The sequence below is a fragment of the Adiantum capillus-veneris genome, chromosome 22 (assembly GCF_014529385.1).
Source record: "Adiantum capillus-veneris isolate H3 chromosome 22, ASM1452938v2, whole genome shotgun sequence".
Lineage (NCBI taxonomy): Eukaryota > Viridiplantae > Streptophyta > Polypodiopsida > Polypodiales > Pteridaceae > Adiantum > Adiantum capillus-veneris.
Genome location: NC_140952.1, coordinates 8,991,812 through 9,018,962, shown reverse-complemented (window position 1 = coordinate 9,018,962; position 27,151 = coordinate 8,991,812). Strand labels below are relative to the sequence as shown.

Sequence of the window (27,151 nt, the reverse complement as noted above, 5' to 3'; positions counted from 1 at the left end):
TGAACAAAGCACATTGCCAAGCACGACAACTTCCTTGAGTAGTCCCGCAGTCAATGCATTCCAAAATCCCGGCTGCAGCTCATTGACTGAGCTGACCGAAGTGGTACGAAACCGGCCCCCGATGAATATTTACCGGCCAATATCTTGGCAACCGTAAATCCGATCACTGATCTGAAAAGACCGACGCGCTCCACAAAAGCACTTCGGGCCCGTGCATTCATTTCATTTCTGTCACCTCAGCTATAGTTTCCCAATCCGGTGCGGATCTGCAATCGACTTAAACTTCAAAGTGCCATAACTTCACGCCCGTGCATTCATTTCATTTCTGTCACCTCAGCTGTAGTTGCCCAATCCGGTGCGGATCTGCAATCGAATTAAACTTCAAAGTGCCATAACTTCTTCACCGTAGCTCCAATCGGCGAGCCGTAAAGACAGGCCGATAGAGCACTTCAAGCACTGCAGTTCTAGATCATAAACTCACATATGTGCTCACTTCAAGCATACTCCTTTTTGGCATCATTAAGGCATAAATTGGCCCTTTAAAGCCGCATCTGGCATACATTAATCATTAGACTTGGCCTATTAACAAGCCCTCATCACTGACCATTAATCAAGTAGGCTTCAAAGAAGCTTAGCTTGCATTTTTGCTCTTTTTCTCTTCATGGCAGCAGAGCTGCACGACATCCACCCCCTCTGAACCTGCACAGCCTCCGGTCTGTGCCAATAGCACTTCAATATGCATCTGCTTTAGGTAGCTTAAGCTCTTTCCATCATCAGACTTACATTACTTGTAGACATATGAAAAATAAAATAAGGCTTATACCCTATCATCAATGTTCTAGCTTAATCATTAGGTAGTTGTCCATCAAAAATCTCTGAACCTCACCTGTCGTATCTTCAAAGCATTCAATTATGGATAACCTGTTTAGTGAACCCCGCCAGACTCAAGTGCTCCAGTTACTAATGCACACGCTTGACCATTAAGCTCTCTTTAAGGAACCCTGTCAAGCTCAAGTATGCCTTACTCTGTCTGCACACGGAATGGCTGCCAAGTCCTTTAATTCAAGTTCTGTTAGAAGAACCAACTCAAAAGATGTAAAGATACTTCAACAATTGTCCAAAGAAGTCAGCTCGAAGCCAACCATGTAGTCTTATTGACCGCATAACAAAAAACTCTTATGACTTAGCGTAATCTAAGAAACAAAACCTTGTACCATGCAACCTGCTGCAACAGATAGCTGGTACTCTTCAAATCTGGAACTTTGCACTTTATTAGCCCCCGAGATCAAACGGGAAACTAATCATCTGTCCCACTGTGAGCAGTCCTTTAAAAATTTTGCACCATCCTCCAGGATCATAGGGAAAATACAAGAATTTCCAATCAATATAGCATAAACATACATTAACCCACAAATCTTCATACAAACCTCCTGGATCATATGGCATATAAGTCAATTGCCCAGGACCATGCATATATCTGTCACCTCCTAGCTCAAAATCCCCTACATCATAGGGTAACATCAGATTCCATATAGCATCAGGTAACACCAGATACTGCCATATCCCATGTGCAACTGGCTCATCCAATTGGCGATCATCAATCACAAGTAAAAGCACTGGCAGTGCATCTTCACTCTCACTAGTATTGGAATCCCAATCATGCATATCTGAATACATCAAGTCTCTGGTAAAATCCTCTTCATTAGGCTCAAAAGATGCATCTGAAAACAATTCTCTATCTTGTAGATGCTCAAAATCAAGTAGAGCATCATCCAAAGTACATGATGTGATAAGCCCACTAGCCAATTTTGAGTCAATTTGGATTTCAAAATCTCAAATTTCCTTTATATCTACTATTTCAGAGACCTAAAGACAAAATCTGGTACCATTTTCAACCTGTGCATCCAAATGAGCCCATATATCCCTCAGAGCATGTAGTTGGCATATACTTCAAGCCTATAAAGCCAAGTTTGCAAAAAAGTTGAAATATTTTCCAGCTGCTGTAAATAATCGCGATTATTTACTTTGGTTCTAAATTTTTGTTTTGACCATACAGTTTTGTTCCTTGCATGATTTTATGCATCTTTGCTTGTTCAAAAATTGATTTGAAGCAAAATGGACCAGACTATCAGCTATTCGGTCTAAAAGGACATTCCAGAGAAAAATCCGACAAATCTGCTAACTTTGCACTCTATTCACTGAACAGGAGCAATGCAAGCCGCAGAGAAGGCCAAGAAGAAGTTAAACCAAAAGGAGAAACTGCAAGAACTACCCCCGTATCAAATGGACCCCGAGTCAGTAAAGGCAGCAAAAGCATCCTACCTTTCTAAAGAACAGTTGGAAGAACACCGCAGCACCGTCTTCACTGGCAGGTTCAAGAGTGAAGAAGGGCATCAGGTGGAGTTGCAGCTCTTGCCTAAAGAGGTCTATGATGTAGCTGCAAAGCCAGAAACCAAAGAGGCTAACCGCAGGTTGGGGGCTCCAACATTTCTACGAACAAGAGCCTGCATAGTCTTCATCAGCTGCATCTGGACAAACTTGCTCATGCATGATTCTGAATTGATTGGTATCCTTAGCATATGTGTTTGAGAACCCTTCCAAAGCTTCGTCCAGTAAGCACATAAGGTCTAGGTCCACCACTTCAGAAGGTTCATGCACATCTCAGGTTGCTGCAGTAAACCAAGATTTCCACATGTGACATGCATACTAAATGCATCTGCTGTAAACTGCTCTTTAAGTCTTTCACCCTCAGCTAAATATCTTTGCACTTCTGTAGCACAAAGTTCAGCATGCACATTGAAAATTTCATCTACTACCCTGTCTGTATCATCGGCACAATGGAACCAATAATATTCATCAACAAGAGATTGCACTTCACTATGCACCCCCTTTGAATCAGCATCATCAAGTTCATGATCATCTTGCCATAGTGTGAGTCCTCTGTCACAAATTCTTGATAGAGAAGAAGTTTTCTCCCTCTCTAAATCACCATAATCAAATTTAGGATCAGTCTGCCAGATCGACAGCTCTAGGTCACAGAAGCGTGTCAAAGTAGGAGTCTGCACCCCCTCTAATTCATCATCATCACATTCAGGTTCAATTGTCCAATTTGGTAGATGTGCTTCACAAAAGCTTGTCAATGAAGGAGTCTGCACCCCCTCTGAATCAAGCACATACTCTTGCTTAGCCAAGTCCTCAAAATCTGGTACATCCAAATTCAGTAAATCTAGTATACCAAAATCCATGGTCTTGCCACTCTCAACAACAGCCCTGCTTTGACCTATGACATATGTATCATTAATCAACTCTTTGGCAAAACCTGTACCAGTATCATCAATCACCTCTATGGTTGTACGAGAAATTTTTTTCTCTGATTCTGAGTCAGTAGAAAACGTATCAGTTGTAACTGAATCTTCCTGCATGTCTACTTGAATTTGGTTGCACTCATTTACCTGTAAAATTTCTTCTTGAGCTTTAGCCACTTTACTGTTTTGATCCCCTGATTTCTTTTCTTCATGTACTGCATGCATAGGTTCTTTGCAAAATTCATTCTGTGTATCCCAAACTGCATGTGTAGATTCTTTGAAAAATTTACCCTGCGTAGTTTGAGGCTGTAGAGACTCACTCTCAAGGACTTCTACTTCATGCAAGGCATCTGCAAACCCCAACTTCTCATACACAGCTTTGACTATGTCTTCATCATTAGCCTGTAAGAAAGTAGCATCTTGCACAATAAACTCATCAATCACAGCTTCTAACTTTGATCGTACTTGTCCTCGAATATCTATGTAGTCCGGTAGACTTGCACTCTGTTCTTGATAGCATTCATACTGCTCATATCTTACATGTACAATAGATTCTTTGAAATACTCCCAGTTGCTGTCGCAAGATCTTGTAACCTCTTGAATCTGCTCCTTCACATCTGAACTCACTAACTGCTCAAAAGATTTGATCATCAACTCTTCTGGTATCCCTCTTACCTTGGTCTCCAGCTCATAGCACTATAGGTAGCCCTCTGGATTGTATCCATCAAAGAGTCGTCTCTCGTCGTATACTACATCTAAAGCTGCATCCAAAGCTTCATCGATTTGATTTTTCTTCTTCGCGGTCTCTATTTCAAGCAAAGATCCTTGAACCAATTGAAGCATCTTTGAAAAATCTGGCACTGTTGACTTATCATCAAAACCGTTTGCACTTAACTCTGCAATCATCTTCATCATCTGCTCTAAATTTTCCATCTTTACCTCCCACCCCGGCTCGTTTCACGTCGGGTTCACCAAAGATGTCGGGGGATATGTGTTCGCTACGTGAGCGGGGCAGGCGCCGGGCCTCTGGCTGTGGGAGGTGTAAAAGAGAGAGAACAAGAGACAATGACAACTCTGCCAATCACCGCAATCATCAATTAATTGAATATTAATTTGAGTACAACTTAGTCCTTACGCCAAGGCGGGCTGTTAATAGCACCATCACTTGGATCATCTGCTAACTAGGAGTTTAGGCTCCCGCTTTACAGATTTAACTGGGCCGTTAATGACACCGGACTTAAAAGAATGTTAATTCAATCTCTATATGATGACGGTTGTGGAAATGTCCTCCTGTCTCTTTATATTTTCTTTGAATTATCTGCTTCAATTGCCTTCAAGAGCGCTCTGCAATGCTCCTTTTCCTTGCTTAACCTTGCTTTCTCCTTGCCTTTTTAATCATGGTCGCTCGCCTTATGCTCGACAAGAGAGAGACTTCATGCTTGCTCAGCTTCACCTCACCTCTCCGAGAGTCTTACTTCTCAAGCGCGAGAGAGTGAGCCCTCACTTTCTTCCTTTGATTATGCAATCATCCTTGTCCTTGCCTTCACAAGAATACCACTCTCCTCTCTTGCCTTGCTTTCAAGCTAGAGAGGGAGAGATCGCATTGCTTGGATTGGAGATCGAGAGAGAGAAAGAGCTCACCTTCTTGCTTACCCTCCCCTCTTTGCCTTGAGTGAGTGGATTGGAGATCGAGAGAGAGAGATAGCCTTGCTCGGTCATCAGAGCTCTACTTCGAGAGCCTTCCTTCGATCCTCGCCAAGCTCGAGCTTACCTCCTCCTTGGCTTTGTGCCCTCGAGGTCTTCGCCTTCTTTTCTTCACCCTTCAATACGAGAGAGAGAACGAGAGGGATGGCAAGCCCCCCCTTGAGGTCGAGAGCCTTCCCCTCTCTTCTTCGTTTTCTTTGCCTGCCTTTTTTCTCGTTGGCTTTGCCATACCCTCATGCAAAAGGCATCGTCCTATTATTAGCCAATAGCACCGGCGCTAATGATGTGGCACGAGAACGGCCACGATGAAGTGGCAATCTCGGTGTGGAGGTGCATGGAATGCAGCTGGGTTCGAAACCAAAATGGTCGCCATGGCACGTAGAGCAATTTTTGTCTCAGGTGCGCTCCCATTCGACCGCTCTACGGCTTGGCGCGAGTCCTCCTTTCCCTGCCTGCGCCGCTATCCGTTTTCTCCACGCCATGGCCTCTTCTTTTCTTCCCCATTCACACTTACTCCTCTTTTTTTAATAGGGTGGCCACCCCTCTTAGGTAATGGCCGGGTAGCCTTTTAGGGTATAACCCTTGGGACTTTGGGCGGCCGCTTAAGCTTTGGTCTTGGAGGGTTTTAAGCCCTTGTAGGGCACCACATTTGGCATACTTATCGGCAAAGCCTTACCAGGCTCAATCATTTGGGGCGGTCGTCCTTCGTAAAGGCATCACATTTAGCATACAAATCGGCCAAGGCACTTCCAAACACTCGGCAGCCTTGTCACCTCCCCATTCGACAAACGTACTGATTAAAGCATTGCCATTAATAACATCTCTATGTAGACGCCACCTTGCAAACATATCGGCGAAGCTCTACCAAGTTACTCAGTTTTCTACAGCAAACCATAGCAGTGTTGGCACTCCAACCGAGTGGACCGGCTAATGTGGACTCGGCCCCTGGTAAATCTTAAACAATTAATAATTTGGTAACCATAAGTCCAATCTCTGATCTGAAAAGACCGTTATGCTCCACAAAGTGAGCACTTCAGCCTGATGCATCTATTTCATTTTTATCCCCTCAGCTGCTGTTGCCCAACCCGGCACGGATCTGCAATTGACTTAAACGTCAAACTGCCATAACTTCTTCACCGTAGCTCCAATGGATGAGCCATAAAGACAGGTCGGTAGAGCACATCGAGCACTGCAGTTCTATGGCACAATACCCCATCTGTGTTCACTTCTAGCATAACACTTTTTAGCATCATTAAATCATGTTTTGGCTCTTTCACCCGTATTTGACATACATTTAGCATTGAGCTCGGCCTGCAGCCAGCCCTTAATCACTGTTCATTAAACACATAAGCTTCAAACAAACTTAATGTGCATTTTCCTGGCATCTTTCTTTGCATGGGAGCAGAGCTGCACGACAGCGTGCATTGGGTGAAGGGGACACTTGAAAAGTACAAGCAATATAGGTACATGACAATGCCCATGATGAAAGCATGGTAGGATGTTATCATTCCTTTGGGAGCACAAAACATGCTCACTTTATGGATAATGAGGATGATGATGATGCTATACACATGAGTCATTATGCAAGTAGCCATTGGACACGATCCACCACAAAAACTTTGGTCAAGGTGGGAGACCTACATGGACCTTATGTAGCCTTGATTGATCATGACTCTGAAATCAACCTCAAGTCCAAAAGTCTCTACATGAAGGGGAGGTGGCCAATTGACATAGATCATGGATGTTTGGTATCCTCCATCTCAACATCATCATCATCATGGAAATCAGCCTCGATAAGACTTACAACCGTCGGACTTGAATCATCTACTACAAACAAAGACGCGGAGAGCCCTGCAAAATACCCAAAATAGCACACAACAAGTCATAAACGAACAAATCTGCATACTTGACGACTCGCAAAAATCCATAATCAAGCTCAACAGGAATTGAGAGAGACAGAGAGACAGAGAGATATATTGAGAGAGCATGTGTAGGCACACCTCCTAGAACAGAGTGCTACATTGGCACAGCGAGAGAGAAGAAAGGAGAGGAGAGAAGAACAATGCAAACACTGGGTGCAATCTCCCCCCGTGCAAGAGTGACCAATTTCCTCTTGCACGTATTTACTTATAGATTTCTTGAATGCTAAAAAATGAGTACAAACTGGTTGGTTGTTCATTAATGGCCAAAGCTTATAAAGAACACTTGAATAATAAAATGTACATAAAATGTATATCCACTCACATAGGTCTTAGCTCGGTTCAGCCTTTTCCACCTGTCAGCTGCACTAGATAATACAATATCAATTCCATTACAAACCTCTCGGTTGGAAAGCAACCATTCTTTGTAAAGATAATTTATTAAACTAAACAACATTGCTTATGCCTGTCGTCATCCACATACTACCTATTCTAGTGTCCCATACCACTAAAATAAGCAGTATATATCATATTCTGATAAATCAATATATCATTGGTCACATTCATCATTCAATAATCAATTCTCATCAATCTCAAATCCAATTCCATAAATACTATCGCGACAGAAAAATGTCATATACCAAGTCCAAATCCCACATAAATCCAAGTCCAAATATCTGCCAAAATATACATATACCCGGGTAACAAAATCATACTAAGGATAGTGGTGGCCAACCATTGCAGCATGATCATGTGATGGGTGCTGCCTAAATTGGTGAATCTACACCAATAAGACCTGCTGCCTAAGCACTAATGCTACCTAAATCGGGGAATTTGCATTTTGTATTGTTTATAAATCTTGAATCTGTAGTTTGTTGTTGTGGTGCTTAAATTGACAAACCTGCACTCGTACTACCTAAATCGGTGGATTGGTGCAGACAAGTGGTGTTGCCTAAATCAACGAATCTACACCAGGCTGAGCATTGACACATTGCCTAAATCAACAAATCTGTGTGCATGTGACCAATGGACCAAACAAGACATAAAAGAGAAAAATGTTTACTATTTTTTTGACACCACTTTGGAGTATACCAAATCGCTTACAAGCCATTTGTTCATTAATGCAAAGTATCAAAGCTCGTGGGAGTATCTACATAGATTAATGTCAAATGTTCTCAGTAAAAACTCCATTTAGTGCGAAGTTAAAGCCACTATATGAAAAATGGCTAGGTTCATAGCTCAAAAAACAAGAAAGCAAAGGAGGTATTGGATGTACGTACCTAGATGGTGTACTGCATTTGAAAAATATATACCAATGTGTACGTGTGGAGAGAGCCACAAGTAAGAGAAATTTGCAACTATCAAAAATATAGTTAACAAATCCAAAATGTGTTAAGTTTGTATTAATAATTGGCCATGAAATAAAAAAATATTTTTCCTATCTAAAATTTGATTTGATATAAGTGTTTGATTGCACATTTAGGACGTACAATCTTGGTACCTTGACTTAACAATGGAAATGTTAAAAATAAATTATATTGGAACACAAATAAAAAGCTATCCATAGCCTTGATGAAACTGAAATATGAGACAACTTAGTGATATATATTTTTCTAGTCTTGGGCCATGGAGCAGACCCACACTAGAAAAACCAAGCAAGGGTAATACTCAAACCCCCAACCAAAGCCCACCAACAAGGAATTATGGCTTGAAAGTGCTACTAAAATCTGCTGCCTAGGAAAGTGCAATGCAGTCTTAGTGTCAGATCCCATCAACGAATATCCACAAAGTAGATCACTTAATCATTCAACAAGAGAGAGAGAGAGAGAGAGAGAGAGAGAGAACATTGTCTTTATTTCAAAAGAGAGAGAAAGACAAGAAGAGCACGAGACACGTGTGAAATATTGTGCACTTATGAATATTGAAAATCTTGTTTTTATAGCAAGCTCAACGAAACTTCTCTTTTGTCTTCAAGAAATTTACGTCGAGACAGCTTCGTAGGCTCCAAGCTTCAAGAAATTTTGAATGATAGATGTTGATCGGCTAAGCAGTTTGGCTTACAGCCTATAGGGCAGCACTTTCATTTGGCTTACACCCTATATGGTAGCACAGTCTGCTCTTGATAAGTAGCTCCAAATACTCACTCTCTCTCTCTAACAACAAAGCCTCCTCTCTCTGTCTCTATCTGCAACTCGGGCAAGTGCCCTCATTGTCTCTCTTTTCTAGGTTTCAATGAGAGAAATTCTCTCCCTCTCTCTCTCTCTCTCTCTCTCTCTCTCTCTCTCTCTCTCTCTCTCTCTCTCTCTCTCTCTCTCTCTCTCTCTCTAGAGGAGAACCTCACTCTTAATCTTCTGGTTTATGCAAGAAGGGTCACCCTCTCGACAACAAAAGTTTCCCTCACTCTCTCTCATTTCTAGGTTTCAACGAGAAGAAGAAGAAGAAGAGTATTTTTATGTCATAGGAAACTATCTCAAGAGAAACTCTATCTCTCTCTTTCTCTTTTTGACTCACACACAATAAACTATCTTGCTCGCTTTTCTATGGGAGCATCCCTTTAATGGTTCTCCTCACGTTTGTTTTTAAATTATGTCGACCTGTAGCAAAAAAACGGGCTGTCCTCATTCCTCTCCCCATCTCTTCGATTATGCAAGAAGAGAAACTCTCTCTCTCTTTGATTCGATACAAGACAGGGCCAAGCCCTCATTCTCTCTCCCTCCTCGCTCTTGACAACCCATTCCTATCTCTCAATATGGCCCTCCTGCTGGCTCTCACTTGGCCTCTCTCTTAGCCTGCAACAGAACGGCCCCCCCCTTCACCTCGGCCTAACAGGGCCCCTTACTATGCTCCCAACCTTGCATCCTTCTCCCATCTCTCTAGCGACCCCGCTGGTTTAGCTCTCACTCGTTATTGCTTGCAAACGGCCTGCCAATTGACGCTCACCCCATTCCCACCCGTCTTCAGCTCGTTAAAAAAAAAAACATTAAAACACCCCTTTTTCTTCGTTTAAGAAAAGCCCCCCCTCCCCCCCCCCCCCCCCCCCCGGGGGGGGGGGGGGGCTCTCGCTCCACCTTGCTTTCAAGCCCTTATAGGTTTTCTTAATGGCCATACAAAATCATTTATTTTAATATGCATATACATATGCAAAAAAAACTCCCCCTATGGACTTTGTTCACACATAGGCTCGGAAACCTTACAAAGGGGTTCCCTCTCTTCAATCAATATTATAGCAAAGGCACCCTCCTCCCCTCGGCTTTGAATTACATGGCCAACCTTGCTTGGGTGTTCAATTCTTTATTCACCTTGGATGGTCCTCTCAAAGCGTCGACATCTCTTGCCTCCAAGTCCATCACTAGCAATCTTTCTATCTTTTTTTTCCTGCGCAAAACAATACTCATGGCAATCAAGTGAGAGTATCATCGTGATAATTCAGAATATATGATGTTGAAACTTGCTGGAGTGATCAATCTCACACTCATCTCTCGTACAAACACTCTTTTCCCAGGTCAAAACCCTAAGTTTCTAGCAAACAAAAGCTGCAACACTTAGCGAGAACGAAAATCTCTGCAGTTCTAACTTAATAGCATAGATAAAGTAGAGTCACAAACAAAAAAATGTAGAAACTAGATATGGTTTGAGTGTATATCTCAATGTAAAAGTCAAGATTACACTAATTACTTACAAACATCTATTATAATTAGCCTTGGATCGATTGCAAAGTGAGATGGAATTGATATATTGTTGATTGTTTTGTTTGAGCTAATGTGTTGGCACATAAGCCAAGTTGATCTCTCCTGCTGAGAGCCTCTCCCTGACATAGTGGTAATGCACCTCAATGTGCTTTGTGCGAGCATGAAAAACTGGGTTCTTCGCAACTGCCAATGCGCTCTGATTGTCAGTGTAGATAGTGTTGGTAGTGTCCTGTCCAACACCCAAATCAGCCATAAGGTGTCTGAGCCATACACACTCAACCGTAGCTGTGAAGATTGCCCTGTACTCAGCCTCACAACTCGAAGTGGCCACAGTAGGTTGCTTCTTGCTCAACCATGATATACATGAACTACCAAGCATGAAACAAAAACCACTTGTGGACACTCGCGTGTCAAAACAACCAGCTCAATCTGAGTCCAAAAAAGCATGTAAGTCTGGCGGCAATGATCCCCCTTGGGATAAAACAAGCCAAGATGTAAAGTGCCACTAAGGTAGCGGAAAATCCTCTTGACATCCTGCCAATGCTTAGACCCTAGGCTATGCATAAATCTGCTGACCTGTGAGACTGCAAATTGAATATATTGCCTCGTGTTGCATACATAAATGAGGCAGCCAACAGCAGTTTGGTATAGAGTGACATCAACAGGATCGCTAGCATCATGTAGACTCAACTTCAAACTTGTTTCCATGGGAGTGGCAATAGGTTTGCAATCCTCAAGTCCAAACTTACATAGCAATGTCTCTATGTAACTTTTCTGCCACAAGGCAATACCACCATCACACTGCTTAAACTGTATACCCAAGTAATGATGCAACAACCCCAAATCTTTCATCTTGAAAGTAGCATTCAAATCAGCCTTAAATTCAGTAATATGTCTCTCATTTGGTCCAGTGATCAGCGAATCATCGACATAAAGAACCACAATGAGAAGTACATCACCCTCACGCTTTACATACAATGTGCTTTCTGTTGGACTGTTTACGAAAGCCTCGTTTAACCAAATGAGTGTCAGTTTTCTCATACCAAGCACGAGGAGATTGCTTCAACCCATACAAAACCTTCTTATGTCTGCACACTTTGTCCTCTAGTCCTTTTATGACAAAACCACGAGGCTGCGTTACTTAAACTTCCCCAAATATGTCACCATTCAGAAAGCAGTAACAATGTATGATTGATGTACATCCCAACCAAAATGAGCTGCCAATGAACATAGAAAACGCACAGTAGTCATACGACAAGTGGGAGCAAAAGTCTCTTCATAATCTATACCTTTTTGCTGTGCATAACTCTTTGCAACAAGTCGAGCCTTATGGCGATCGATCTCACCATCCGGCTTGCGTTTCAACTTGTAAACCCACTTCGTACCAATGGCCTTTTTGCCAGGAGGCAAATCACATAAAGTCCATGTGTCATTTTCTATAAGTGCATCATATTCTGATTGCATGGCAGCCATCCATTTTTCTGAATTCTGTGCTTCATCAAAAGACAGAGGCTCCTCAACATCATGTAAGCTAGACACAGCCAAAGCATAACAATATGATGCATAAGATGCATGGCGAGAGCCTGAACAAGTACGACTAGACAAAGGTGCATCCAAATTACTGTCATGGAAAGTGTGCACCAGCCATTTTGGCATACCTCTAGCCTGCTCATTTTCAGCCCTTTCCTCATCAAGTACATCATGTACATCTGCATCAGTCCTAGGCTGATCTGTAACATTTTCAGAAACCCCCATAGGCTGTACATTTGCCTCATTGGAAATTACATTCGTATTTCCACCACTGAAAAGAGGCAACAAAGTGTCATAAATGTCATGTGAGATTACATTACTGTCTCTAGTACATGACAACAAGGGCTGAACAGAATCTTCCACAAACATTACATCCCGTGAAACCAGAATACGCTTTATTTACGGGTGATATAACCTGTAACCTTTGCTTTCAGCACTATAACCAACAAAAATACATTTGACAGCTTTATCATCCAATTTTCTGCGCTGTGTTTGTGGCACCAAAGCATATGCCAAACAGCCAAAAACACGCATGTGCTCAATAGAAGGCTTTCTATCATGCCATGCTTCATATGGAGTAATAGACTGCAAAGCTTTCGTAGGACACCTATTAAGTACATAAGTGGTACACATGATGGCCTCAAGCCAAAAAGAATGCAGCAAATCTTGAATTTTGACCATACATCATGTCATTTCCGTCAGTGACCTGTTTTTCCTCTCAGCAACACCATTTTGCTGAGGTGTATAAGACACTATACATTGGTGTTTTATCCCACGACTAGCCAGAAATGCATTAAATTCATGAGACATATACTCCCCCCCTCGATCGGAATGAAGGGTGCCCATAGTACATTTCGAGACATTTTCAACCATAGCCAGAAATTGTTTGAAGCACATAAGAACTTCGGACTTCTCTTTAAGCGGAAATACCCATGCATGCCTAGAGTAATCATCAATGAAAGTCACGAAGTAAAGGTAATTGCCCAAGGACGGAGTTTGCATGGGCCCACAAACATCACTATGCACAAGCTGCAACCTGCATGTGGCCCGAACTGAACCATCCTTTGGAAACTTAGAACGCTGTATCTTACCCAAAATACAGCCTTCACAAACATGTTTGACAGGTGCTTCAAGAGGCGGCAAAGAAGCAACCATATCAGATTTCTGCAAATGCAGCAAACTGGCAAAATTCAGATGACCAAAACATGCATGCCAAAGTTTTGCATCTGAAATAGTCCTTGAATCTGCAACAGCATTTGCAAAAAAATTTCCACACTTGTCATACAAAGTGAGCTTATACAAACCATGGCACAAAAGGCCAGATGCAAGAATTTCATCACCAAAACTGAGATCATGAACTGTACATCTGTCGTCCAAAAATTTGACTATAAGTCGAAGTCTAGCAAGTGCGGATACAGACAAGAGATTCTTCTTAATCCCAGGTACATAAAGTGCATCAACAAGTGTGAAGGAACTGCCATTTGCAGCAAAAAGCACAATCTTTCCAACTCCCTGAACCGGATAAGAGGCATTGTTGGCCAAATGACTGAATTCACATGAGGGACAGACTCGAGAGAGGTAAATAATTCACGATGTGAGGTAATGTGCTTTGTAGCACCACTGTCGAAATACCACACATGTGAATCTGCAACAACTGACAAGCCCATTCTGTATCAACATCAACATCACAGTCTTCTTTCACAGAAGACTCAACAAGGCTGCATTTGTAGTGGAACCACCCTCTTTCTTCTTAGCCTCTTTGGCCTTCAACTTAGGACACGACTTGATCAAGTGATCATTAGCTTTACAATAATGGCAACGCATCTTCTTTTTGCCCTTATCACCAGAATTTTCAGACGAATTGCTGCCAGCAGAAGCATTAGGAACATAATTTTTTTCACTCGCAACAGAACCATAAGAAGTGGCTGCATTGCTGTTACCACCCTTTCTTTGAGAAACAATAAAAGCCTGTTCAAATGCACGCTGCCTAGTCCTGTTTTTTCTGGAAAGTGACTCTTGCAACAGCAATGTACATAATGCATGAAACTTGACAACTTCAAGATTTCCTTGGGTTATAAGTCTCCAAGTACTAGCAAAAGTATGGTAAGAATCTGGTAAGGCATCAAGAATAGTCTACACAAGAAAACTGTCTGAAATGACTTCACCTGCACAAATAAGTTGCTCATTGATATCCTTGACACCAGCAAGAAAAGTGTCCACATCATCTTCCTCATGCATAATCTTCGACTCCAGCTCTTTACGCAACAAAGCAATTTTAGCCTCATTGGGGCTTGCATAAAGACCTGCTAGAATATCCCAAGCCTGTTTTGTAGATTTTGCTGAACGAATGTGAGGAACAATGGTGCGCTTCACAGACAACGCAATCAATGCATGAGCCTGCGCATCCTTTACATCCCAACGAGCTTGTTCTACCGTAGGCAAAACAACTCTAATAGCAGCAATCCTTGCAGCAAGACCTACAACATCCTCAACATCGCCTACATCCTCAGAACCAGGACGTACATCAATGCCCTGCACAATGTTCCAAACACCCTTTGACACAAGAACATGTTGCATCATATAAGCCTACATAGGGTAGTTGTCCCCATCCAACCTGTCCTCAGCAACAAACATCTTGAACACATCTGTGTTATTGTCAGCCATGGTAAATGTTGCACCTGATGTGAAAACTGCCAGAAAATAGGAGAAACGGAGCGGGAACAACACGTTCTATATAGCACAAACCGTAGAAGACTATGAGGCACTTGTTATGCAAAAAACGGCACTGACAGAAATTCTGCACAAAATGACGAAATAGCCTGTGCAGTATTGCCTGTAGTGGAAACGAAGGCCGAAATGAGCCCGGATAAAAAATCTGAGCAGACTGAGCTCTTCAGGCTCACCCGAAATTTTTGTCGACCTGCGAACGCTTGCCAAAGCTCACTAAAATCGGATAAAGTGAGCAGGCGTGTGATGGAGCTGGTGACTAAGCCCGGGAGGACGTAACCTGCTCTGATACCAATTGTTGGAATTAGGGTTGCAGAGAAACACACACAGCTTGGAGAAGACGAAGGAAGCTCAAGGCACACAATGGAGAGTGTGTTACTTAGTATGCAATGGAAAGATAGATAGCCCTAGAGTGATGGGCGTATACACAATGCTCAGGGAAAAAAACCTCCTAAAGAGGGAAAAAATGCCCCGACGGTCCTAGTGTGCTCACACACATCACTACCACATGTATATGGTAACACATACCTTGTTATGGAAACTTATGGTTATTGACATGTGTATTAGAGTGCCTACGCCTCGTGAAGAGGACTCTCCGCTTTGCAATAATGTTATGGAATATTTATGGATGTCAAGTGCCTACGCTTGGTATGTCATGGAGACTTTATGGATGTTATGTCCTAGAGTGCCTACGCTTGGTACGGCAGGACTCTCTGTGGTTACATTATATGTGGAACTTGCCCACCACATTTGGTATGGATTGATATGAAAGGATATGATGAATTGGTATAGAAAGGTGGCCACATGGTGGTCTATTTGGAACAAAAATTCTAAGCACGATTGCACTCCGCACCTATGCACATTTACTTCATTTTATGCACTCCCATCACACCATACACCTGCTACACATTTTGTACTTTTAAATTGCTTCTTACTAATCATTGTTACTCTTTTGGTTTTGAGTTACTCATTGTGCTATGCAGGCATGTACCTAGTGTCTTGTACCTCGCACTCAACTCCACCACTTATGTACCTCGCAACTGAGGACAGTTTATTTTTCAACCCCAGAGTATGTTATGGATAAGGATATGTACATTTATTACTCAAGTGCTCATTAGGGAGCTCTGGTCATTTATGTCAGCCAGCCAATGTGTATTCATTTTGAGCATTGAAGAATCTATAAATGAAATACGTGCAAAAGGAAAATGCTCACTCTTGCATAGGGGGAGATTGTACCCAGTGCTTGTGTGTTTCTTCTCTCCCCTCCTCTCTTCTCTCTTGTTGTGCCGGTGTGGCACTCCGCTCTAGGAGGCGCATCTGCACGTGCTCTTCTGCTCTCTTACGCGCTTTGTCTCTCTCTATTGGCGGTCTTCTACGCATCCATTTGTAGCATCGAGGACATGGTTGATCAGTACGCCACAGATCTGGATTTTTTGGATTTATTCACTCAAATACAGAATGGGGAGGTATAGTAGGATATTCCATATGAGATGGCTACTTGATGAAGAAAACGATGTTATATGTTACACAATCATTGAGGGAAAAGGTTTTGATTGAGTATCATTGTCCACCTTTTACGCATCATCGCAGTATATCGATACCACCTTGAAAGGTGTGGAGCGTTACTTCTTTGGCCGAGACTCAAGAAAGATATGGACGACTTTGTATGCAGTTGCTTTGTATGCCAAAAGGTCAAGTTTGGCAAGCATAAAGCACAGGGATTGTTACAGCCTTTACCCATTTCCACCTTCCCCTAGGAAAGTATTGCTATGGATTTCATTTTTGATCTCCCAAAGACACAGAGTGGGCATGATGGATTTGGAATGTCATCGACAGATTTATCCAACGAGCTCACTTCATTCCAGTGAAGAAAACAGTCACGCTGGATCATTTAGCAAGATTGTACATTGCACAGATTTTGAGACTACATGGCATACCTGAGAGAATAGTCTCTAACAAAGTTCCCCAATTCAGGAGTTTGTTTTGGAGGGCTATTTGGGAGAACATTGGCACATGGTTGTAGTTCTCATCATCATTCCACTCGCTCATATGGGCAATCTGAGATAGAAAATTCAATTATTCTGGATTTATTGAAGTCTTATATTTCTTATCAGAAGACTCAATGGGAATTTTTTTTGCCCTTGGTGGAATTTGCCTACAATAACACGACCCACTCTTCGACGGGGAAGGCGCCATTTGAGATTATTGAAGGTGCACCAAAGGTTCCACCCTTCTTTGGCACGAAAGATAAGATTTTTAAAGCCGACCAATATACGAGGGACTTGGACACTGCTTTTGCCAAGGTCCGGGAGACTTTAGCGAAATCTCAGGAAAGACGTAAGAAAGCAGTAGATTGACACCGTCGCAATTTGAAATTAAAGGAAGATGATTGGGTGCTCTTATGTTTTGAGAAGGCATGCCTAAGAAAGAAAAAGAGAAAGGAGATGCTTTTTTCAAAGCTTAGCATGAGGTATTATGGCCCTTTCCAAATAAAAGAAAAGATAAATGATGTCTCCTTTAGATTGAATCTGTCCAATACTTCTAAGATTCACAATGCATTTCATGTGATTCTATTAAAGCCTTTTAAAGGCAATGTGCCCGATGACGGGAAGCCAGATGAGCAACCCAAAGTGGAGGAAAGTGAGGAGATACTCATTCCAGAACATATATTGGCACACAAGGATAACAAGATAAAACATAAAGTCATTAGACAATTCTTGGTTAAGTTCAAGAACTATCCTGCATCGGATTCGAAGTGCATCGGATTCAAAGTGGATGCAGGAGGAGGACCTAGCAGACACTCCTCAAATTTTGGAACTTTACATTGAAGCATTCGATTTAGCATAGTCTACTTCGATAGAACCTCAATTTCAACAAGGGTGAATCTAGTGAAGCAGGTTTGCACAAGAGAGGAGTCACTCCGCTCCTTTGTCAACGGATTACTGAGGGTGAGTTCCCGCGGACTCTCTTGTACTTTGCACACATATTAATATTAAAAAAATTATCGAAAACGACAATAGTCTTTGGGGCAAATACCTCTTGGCACAGAACTACGCTAGGTTGTGTCGTCTTTTGTGAACTGTTTAAAAGTAAATCTTTAATGTGTCCCGGTAGAATCTTGACTTGGGGTGTCCAAGTTTGTTACACTTTAATTTAATTTTGAGCTTTAATATTGAGCCTTTCTCCAACAAAGTGATGGAATAATCTTCATATTGAACTTCATCATTGATTGGTTGAAGTATGAGCTATTCTAAATATCAGATTGCCCGTACATGCGTTGCTTTATGTTAGGCTAAATTGTCCTCTCATATTTGGTGTGAGGATGTTGCCCTTTATGAAAAGAGGAGCAACATATACTACAAAGGCTCAAAGAGTCAAAGGTGACCATAAAGGCTCAAAAAAAGAAAGTACAAAGCCGAGAAACAATGTTTTAAACAAGAGGGAAAAAACGTGATAAATCACGAGGCCTGCAACCAAGAAGACGAGACTATAGTAAAACTTACCCTCTAATTTTTGTGGAAACTCCCAAAATACGCTTCAAATTTCAAACATGGAATGACTTCTCTTTTTACTTGTTTTAAAAATCCCAATTCTCAAAATACCCCCAAAAAAGGTGTGCTCAATTTTACGTGAGGAGCATCATTAGTGGGGGAGAGAGAGAGAGAGAGGCTAACAAAAAAATATTTTTTCTCTCTGTGTGATGTCGTCCAACAACCCGATGAAGTGCATGTGCACTCCTAAGTTGCTCCATTTGGCCTGTCAATGCCATGCACCAGGGATATATGAGGACGAGCCGATGCAGATAGAGCCTACATTTTCTTGCTTTGCTTGGGCAGATAGCGAACATAGGAATGGGAGCAACGAGGACAACTGTGATGAACGGAGGGAAGAAGGATGCAGATCTTAGGCATGGATGCAAGGTAAGGGCGCAAGAGTTGTCAAAGAGCAACCAGAGAATCATGCGTGCGAGGCAGATGGTGAGGGTTGATGCAGCAGATGTCAAAGAGTAGCAGAATCGGATCGGAGGTGCATCCGAGGTAGTTGGGGATCGATCGAACCTGGGCATCACGTTGCAGGAATGTTGTGAGCAAGCATCATATGGGAAGTTGTGTGGGAGGTTGCTCAATGAGCAACAGGAAACAGTGCGCACAACATCTCATGGCCTTTCAATGCAAGAAAAGGCCCTGCATTGGGTCACCAACAGAGGATGGACCCAGGAGTGAACCCGCCAGTAAATATCCCATGGATACATTCCACCAGCAGCAGAAAACATAGGAGCCATCATGCCACAAGAGCCTTGAGACACATGGGCACCCTTTCGTGTATGCTCCCGAGTTAAAATCTCAAATAAAGCCTTCCTCACAAGAGCTGCATCATCAGTCACCTATATGAAAGTTTGACTCTCACGCCTCAAAGAAGCTATTCATTAAGAAACCCTACACCCGAAAATTTCACAAGACCCAAATTTCAAAAGAGACAGATAGATCTTACCTGCACAAGCTCATCAGTGGAGCCAGCACAGGGCTGCTGTTGCTCTTTTGGCAAGAATCTGATCTGGGCATCAACTTCCTTTCGCATTTGCTCAATTATCTTGCCACCCTTCCCAAGCAAACAGCCAATGTGGCTCTTAGGGACTAGAAGTCGAACAAACACGGGGGCTGAGGAGGCTCATCATCATCATCATCGGCCTCTGTAATCCTGGCATGGACTTTGAAAAGGCTTTCTTGAGCAGCACAAACATAGTAGCCTTGTTCTCTGAATTGGTCAGTAGAGGAGCTGATAAGGACTACATGTTCATCAGAGCCAGAGACGGGGTCTTCTACTTTAATCTTGGATCTTCACTTTGTTCGGAAGGCCTTAATGGTGGAGCCTCCGTTGCCAATGAGGCTGCCAATCTTGCTAATAGGGTAAAGAATACGGTACTCGGTCTCTTCAGCTTGTGCGGGCTTCTTCTGCCTCCCATTACGCACTGCAGCGTCATCTTCATGGAGGTCACGCTTCCCAGACAAGCCACTATAACCTTCCGTAACGTACAAAGAAGCTCAACAGTAAGGCAAGCTTCACGTAACTAAGGGGAGGGGGGAGTGATTTGTATGGAGCAGTCATTGTCTGAGGATGCACCCCCTGCAGGTGATGGTGAGAAGGGGTTGCTGCACACGATGTTGAGAAGAGGAGGACGTGGGCGGGGCGATGAGGGGGTTAGGCTCGGATGCCATAGTGTAGAAGGGGTTGCGAGGGCACAAAGCCAAGCCTGAGCAACATGATGCAAGCTGCGTAGCAGGCAGGAGCTGTGATGAAAGGGGCTGCGACTGCGCGCGGCAGCTAGAGCCAAGCACCAAGAAAGTGCTTTTTTACAAACTGTACACTTGGTCATGGAAGTTGCAGGAGAAAAGAGGAGCCAGACTCTAATTGCGAGCCCAATCAATACTTGGAAAAAATCTTATGTGAATATCTTTTGAGAGAAAACAGCAGATTGTTCCCCACTGGCTTTTCACGCTTAACCTTCTCATGAGTGCTCACTACAATACTCACCTATCAAACATTTTTATTTTTTATTTTTATTTTTAAATACATATGAGATTTTTCACTAACAATTACCTTCATGATTCAACCGATGCCAATATATTTGACTGTCCTTGCAATGAGTATCTTCTTCTTATATCATCCAATATAAAAAAAAAAAAAAAATTTTAAAATAATCTTCCCTTTTTCCTTAAGAAAAAAGGCAAACCACCACTATGGCCTGCTCCTAGTTACGCAGGGTTCACACTGCACTGCCCATGCCAACTTTTTCTTAGGTGGACCAATGAGATTTGTCGCCCCAAACCGTGCCATTCACACTGCACAGTTTCCACCCGTCTTGAACCCTACTTAGCGTAAAAAGCCAAATCCTCCAAGTTTGGACCTCAAAGGCGGGCGAGTTTTCCTTGGTTAAAAAAGGTGAAAAGTCGCAAGGGCCTAAATAAAAGAATAATAAAGAGCGTGTGTCATGTGAGTCACTCTGGAGATCGAGTATGAGGCCAAGTCAGAGGTTGTTGCAGTCTTGAGATCCATTACATTTCCAACAAGACAATGGCTAGCACAAGGTGGAGTTTACCCCTGCCTCAGAGTGTCAACCTACCCTTGCCTAGCATTTTAACTCTACTGAAATGGGTAGAGTTCTCTCCACCCCCGCCCTAGTTGAGCATTCACGCAACCCAATAAATTATAAAAGGACGACATTGTTGATGCAAGCGTGCGGAACTCCTCTTAGTTAATGCCTCTCTTAATTAGGAAGAAAGAAGGTTGCTATTAATTAACTTGAATGTGGCACTAATCGACGAGCTGTAGCAATGCTACACAGTTGCCTTGTGTAGAGCTTTTGGAAGTTTTGCCATAACACAAGCGATGACTACTAAAGATAGTATACTACCAGCCAACACGAGGAGAATACGGCATTACGAGCCACACTTGTGCGTAATAATCTCCACCTATTAGGTCTCCGTCCGTTTGCCATGTCTACTCTCGGACGCTCTCTCTCTCTCTCTCTCACTCACACACACACACACACACAGTCACAAATTACAATTATGCAGTTTTCTCGTTACTCTCTCTCTCTCTCTCTCTCCCCCCTGACGTAATTACAATTATGCATTCTCTCTCTCTCTCTCTCTCTCTCTCTCCCCCGACGTGTCCTTCATGGGTACCTCGACTACCCCCTCTCTCAGGGATTGTTCCTCGTTTTCTACGACGTTAAAAACCTAACCTTCTCCTCTTGTCTGCTTTCCACCGTTCCACGCATCTTTTGTTGCATGCCCATGCGTCAGCGACCGGGGCAGAGAACGACCGGGGGGGAGAGAGATTTGGGGCGGCAAAGATTCTTCAATGCTGGTCGACCGGTAGCTGAAGGCTGTAGCAGTGCATGTGCATGGGATCTCTCTCTCCCCCTCTCTCTCTCTCTCTCTCTCAGGCTCTCAGCCGAAAAAAATGAAAATTGGGCAAAAAATCCACCCAACCCAACTTCCATCTACCGCCCCACTTCTCCTCCCTGCTTTTAAAGTGCCCATATATCATCACGTTGATCTTGCTCGCTCTCCCTCTCTCTCACTCTCTCTCTCTTTCACACACGCACACACACATAATCACAATGAGGAGCTAGCGCCGTGTGCGTGGTTAATTTTCAAGCTCAGAAGGGGCCTCTCTACTGTCAAGTTTGTTTGGGCACATGCAGCTATGGTGACCTCTCTCTCTCTCTCTCTCTCTCTCTCTCTCTCTACAATTAGCTAGGCGCTTGTGTACTTGAGATGTGCTAATTCAAGCTGCTGTCACTTGTATACCCACGCAATTAGTGTGATGAGGGTCGTAACTACCCTCAAAAGCTTGCTTCTCAACTGAACGAACTACTTATCATCTGCTAGTAAGCAAATTTAGTGTGAATTTTTGCGGCAAGGTTGCCGAGCTAATTCCACCTGCACACAATGGAGGTTAGAACATACCATGTTGCTTATTCCGATCATTTCATTTTAAACAGCTACCGTTGTATTGGAAACTTCTCCGATACACGAGAGTGGGATACTCACTCTCATGTAAGACACTACAGCACTCGCATGTGTGCCGTGTATGGCATATGCACTCACTAACAATGCTCACTCCTGCACGATGTTACTCTCATAAAACTGGCGTAACATACAAAGAACCCACACGCATGTATCCCAATGTGTGCATGCTAGGTGTCAGAAATTGAGCATGTTATTCAACTTCAACTTGCTCAATGATCCTCCTGAGTTGATTCACAATTTTTACTTATCACAGGAATTTGAAGATGCCAAACTTTCAAACCTGACGTCCAAGGCGCCGCCAGGTCAGCTCCAGGTTGAGAAACTCGAACAGAATGATCAAGATAGTTTCGCAGCAGAGGCCCTTGATTGGAGAGGACGACCCGCTACACACAAACATGGAGGCCCAAAGACAGCATTTTATATCTTAGGTGAGGAAACACGCTTTCTATGCATAAGAGCATCCTGTTTGATTAAATCATGGCAATGAATTTGAAGCATTTATTCCCCCGATCAATTCAAGTCCACCGTTTTATTTTATGGAGACTGAAAGTAAATGACTCGGATTGACATTTTCTCTTGATCATGCTTACTAGTAACTAAATTAACGACTTAAACCTGCCTTCAAATGAACTACTGGCTACAAATAGTAAGAGAACTAATTTTGCATCAGGAACTCTCTGCTCAAAACATTGTTTTTTCATAATTTGAGAGTGAAATTAGTGACATTGCAGCTTCCTCGTGCGTAATGGTTTCTAATTAGTTTGGCATGCGAAGAAATCTTTTGTTGTGTAATGATTCTCACCAGATTCTCACACTAGGTCTACCCTTCTGAAAACAGCGAGCCAAGGCTTGTGGAATGTTGCCAACTTTGCCATCTTGACCAGTTTGGTGCTGTATTTTGTGAGGGTGTTGCAAATGAGTAATGCCTCGGCTGCAAACAACGTGACGAACTGGTTCGGTACGCAGTTTCTTGTCACTCTGCTGGGTGGCTTCTTGGGTGATGCCTATTGGGGCAGATTCCGGACATGTGCAGTCTTTCAAGTGGTCCACGTAGTGGTAAACAGCTGAACTTTGAGGTTTTCCCTGTATTCATCATAATATACATGTAGGATTGCTACTAATTTACCTTAAGCTTACAGTTGATTTGGCTCTTCTGTTGTATATATATATATATATCAAATACCATCACATACATATGGTGGATGATTTGCATCAGTAAGAACGATGTTCATTTTATTTCTCCAAGATCATAGTTTCTGAATTTATGAGGTAATTGAGGTAACAATATTCTCTGCAGGGACTAATAATACTAGCACTTACAACGACAGTGAACGGCCTAAAGCCGCCAGCATGCAATGGACCCGTAAGCATGTGCGCAAAGCCCTCTTCACTTCAAGTGAACGTCTTCTTTGTGGGACTGTACATTATAGCATTGGGCACAGGGGGTTACTTGCCGGCATTCCTAGCATGGGGAGCTGATCAGTTCGACTTGGAGAAGCAGAAGACAACTTTTTTTGGTTGGATTTTTGTCTTTCAGAATATAGGTACATTCTTGGCCAACACGCTCTTCGTGTGGCTACAGAACAAGGGCGAGTGGGCTCTCTCATACTGGCTAGCAACAGGAGTGGGCATGTTGGCATTGGCGGCATTTGGGCTCGGTGTCCCCACATATAGGCAATTCCGGCCTGGCGGGAACTCTTTCGTTAGGGTGGCTCAAGTGATGGTAGCCAGTGCTAGGAAACGGCGGGTTGAGGTGCCAAAAGATTCCAGTGAGCTTCATGATTTGCCGGAAAAGCAGCTCCTTCAGCAAGGATCCCAGAAAATACCCCACACAGAAAGATTCAGGTGTGTTGCACATTCTCGATGTTTTCAAGTTTGACCTGTAAAGATGTATTTCTCAGCAGTTAATCTGTGCTCTGCAGAGCGCTATTTTCCTAAGGATATCCTTTGGCATATATCCACATAGCTTCGAGATTGCTTGTTAAGGTGCATTTTACGTTCACAGCACGGGCTCTGGATTGCATGTTTTGAAACTACATGAATCAAAAGCTTGATTAGGGTGGATAGGGCCCCAATTTTGTTGGCTCATTGAGCGGATTGTTACTTTTTTATGAGTGCCTCTAATGGGACTCACGTCCAAGAAACTGTCTCAGAAGAGTGAACGTGCAAGATGCACTAACTTTTGAGCATTCAAGGGAATCTACGCGCCCTCTCCATTGGTTCCCAGATACATTCCAAGTTTTCTGATGCTTGGTGATATTTTTAGAGAGCTGTAATGCCATATGTGGCTTCAGCAAATGCCCTTTCAAAATTTAAGATCTTCAACATCAAGGGCATTCGCTAGTGCCGCGTAGGCATTAGTGCTCAAAATTTAACCGGATGAGTTTCTAATAATGCCAAAGTGACCCATCATGCCCACACGATCTTCCTCCGCAACCGCACAACATCCTCCTTGACTGGATGCCCGTTGCACCTTTACATGCCACATTACTTCTGTAAGAGGATTTAATTTACAATGAGCATAGTGATACCTCTAATGCTGGTGAATTCTCTCAGGAATAGTCAATTTATGCGTTTCACATCTTAGTAACTGCACCACTGCCCAGCATCAAACCCTTGAATCTGTTAATTTCATGCATAATATCAGCCGCTCGAGAGATGAAGTTGGCCTTTGCCCCATTGGTCCTTCCCCAAGTTCTGTGTAATTCCGGTGGACTCTTTTTGCTAATTTCTTTTCTCAATGCAGTTTCTTTGACAAGGCTGCAACAAGCATGCCCACCGACAGGGAGAATCCGTGGAAACTTTGCAATGTGACTCAAGTAGAGGAGCTGAAATGCCTGTGCAGGATGTTACCCATATGGCTATGTGCTATACCCTTTGCTGCAGTATTCACACAGATCAACACTCTATTCGTGGAGCAAGCAGTCATGATGGACTTGACGCTAGGGAGCATCAAGATTCCACCAGCATCTATGAGTGTGATTAATGTGGCAAGCATTTTTTGTTTCACGGTGTTATATCCATACATAGTGGTGCCTGTGGCACGGCTAATAACAGGCAGACCCTCAGGGATGACCCAGCTGCAGAGACTTGGCTGGGGTCAGGTTGGCGTAGCGCTTGCGATGGGCGTGGCGGCATTGGTGGAATCGAAAAGGCTCAGCCTGGCAAAGCAGGGGCAGCAGATGAGCGTGTTCTGGCTATCACCTCAGCATATCTTACTTGGAGGAGCTCAGGTCAGTCTCTACCAGCACTTGTTTCTATGCTCCTCGCTTATCAAGTACAGCATACTCTTGTTTTCTTGCAACTTAAGCCATGTAAGCACCGTCAACCACAGATAAGATTGCAATTATCCATGTATTCCCCTGAAGGTAGACCAGTATGCTTCCTAGCTCCCAAAAATTGGCTCGTAGCTATCTCAGGTGCAAGAAGAAGTTTGAAATGTACCTAAAAGTGTGCTGCTCGAGGAGTCATCATTCCGTTAGTCTGCAATTGTGCGCCGAGAAAGGGTTATCTTTACATAGGCCTTGCAGTGGTCAAATTTATAAACATGTTCTGTTTCTATTCTATGCAATGTCGTTTTATCAGCAAACGGCTCACAAGCAGAGGTTGACTTCACATGTAGCTGACAAGGTAGAATTATATGTGTGCAGGTCTTTGCTGTGGTGGGTGCAATGGACTTTTTCTACTCAGAAGCACCGCATGCAATGAGGGGATTAGTGAGCTCACTCTCGTTAGCCAACCTGGCTATTGGTAGCTACTTGAGCACGGTGCTTGTTTCAGTCACTATGAGCTTCAGCACCAAGGGAGGACGCTCAGGCTGGATTCCAGCCCACAATCTCAATATCGGCCATGTCGACTACTTCTATTGGTTGCTCATGTGCCTGACCTTACTTGACGTTATGGCCTTCATATGTAGCTGTTGGTGGTACCGTCGGCGATAGGCACTTCTGTTGTCTAATTCTTGCAACAGCAACTTGTTCTTTTGTCTAATCCTAGCAGCAGCAACTGGTTATGGTCAGTCCGAGTGCAAGATTGCAACTTTGAAATATTGTTAGATTGACAAAGCACCACAGCCAATTGCTTCTTCAATAGTCTGCAGTCTCAAATAATTAATTAACAACCTGTAACCCATCAAATATGTGAATATAATACACCACATAGACTTCTAAAACTCGCTTACATTTGACACATTACAATATTTACACTTCAAAGAGAAATCTGCACCAACAGCTATTCCTGATGAAACCCCTCTGTTTATACAATATTATTACTACTGCAAAAAGGTTGATTTGAAACTAGATCCGCTTCCCCTCTTATTCCCCATATGCAGCTTCGACAGTACAAACAACTCTGAAAGCAGAATAGAGGGCCTACCTTTGTAGTCTTTACTGCTGTAGCTATGACCGGCGCAGAATAGCTATCAGCCAATTTAGCCCTTTACGCTTTTGACTTTTAAGTTGAGACGATAAAAAATTGAGCGCACAAGCTCTTCCTTCGGCTCAGATTTGACAACCCACTACTTTCGAGTCTCTGTAGTCTGTAGTCTGGACTCTGTCCCCACAAACCATGTGAAGATTAGAAAGAGTACGAGCAGACACGGCTCCCAATATACCTTTGAAAATCTGTGCAGGTCTAATATGGGAGCCCTATCTTGGCATGCATCGCATCGACCAATTACTAGCGCAGCTCAGCTTGCGGCTGTCTGCCTTTGCAGCCAGCGCGGTTAAGCTTGGGGTAAG

The 27,151-nt window shown here is 43.1% G+C and overlaps 2 protein-coding genes across 5 annotated transcripts; one reads left to right on the top strand and one right to left on the bottom strand.

Moving 5' to 3' along the window:
• Positions 1–18,878: 18,878 nt before the first annotated feature.
• Positions 18,879–19,717, bottom strand: LOC147428890 (uncharacterized). Its single transcript, XM_086496013.1, has 2 exons — positions 19,366–19,717; positions 18,879–19,258 (listed from the first exon to the last, which is right to left on the bottom strand). The coding sequence occupies exons 1-2, from the start codon at positions 19,450–19,452 to the stop codon at positions 19,031–19,033; spliced, it is 315 nt and encodes a 104-aa protein (XP_086352139.1). The 5' UTR covers positions 19,453–19,717; the 3' UTR covers positions 18,879–19,030.
• Positions 19,718–21,926: 2,209 nt separating this feature from the next.
• LOC147428889 (protein NRT1/ PTR FAMILY 8.5-like) lies at positions 21,927–26,583 on the top strand. 4 transcript variants are annotated; one of them, XM_086494945.1, is made up of 6 exons: positions 21,927–22,089; positions 22,666–22,840; positions 23,231–23,468; positions 23,710–24,257; positions 25,159–25,645; positions 26,063–26,583. In XM_086494945.1, the coding sequence occupies exons 3-6, from the start codon at positions 23,328–23,330 to the stop codon at positions 26,351–26,353; spliced, it is 1,467 nt and encodes a 488-aa protein (XP_086351071.1). In that variant the 5' UTR covers positions 21,927–22,089; positions 22,666–22,840; positions 23,231–23,327; the 3' UTR covers positions 26,354–26,583. The 4 variants fall into 4 exon arrangements, with proteins under 4 accessions (XP_086351071.1, XP_086351068.1, XP_086351070.1 ...); XM_086494942.1 differs by having other exon boundaries at positions 21,928–22,089; positions 23,251–23,468; XM_086494944.1 differs by lacking the exon at positions 21,927–22,089 and adding an exon at positions 22,206–22,337 and having other exon boundaries at positions 23,251–23,468.
• The last annotated feature ends 568 nt before the right edge of the window (positions 26,584–27,151 follow it).

Coding starts and splice junctions, on each gene's coding strand:
- LOC147428890 (XM_086496013.1), bottom strand. CDS start 19,452: ATGCGAAAGGAAGTTGATGCCCAGATCAGATTCTTGCCAAAAGAGCAA. Junction 19,259..19,365: donor CCACTGATGAGCTTGTGCAG/GTAAGATCTATC, acceptor ACTTTCATATAG/GTGACTGATGATGCAGCTCT.
- LOC147428889 (XM_086494944.1), top strand. Junction 24,258..25,158: donor CCCCACACAGAAAGATTCAG/GTGTGTTGCACA, acceptor TTCTCAATGCAG/TTTCTTTGACAAGGCTGCAA. Junction 25,646..26,062: donor TCTTACTTGGAGGAGCTCAG/GTCAGTCTCTAC, acceptor ATATGTGTGCAG/GTCTTTGCTGTGGTGGGTGC.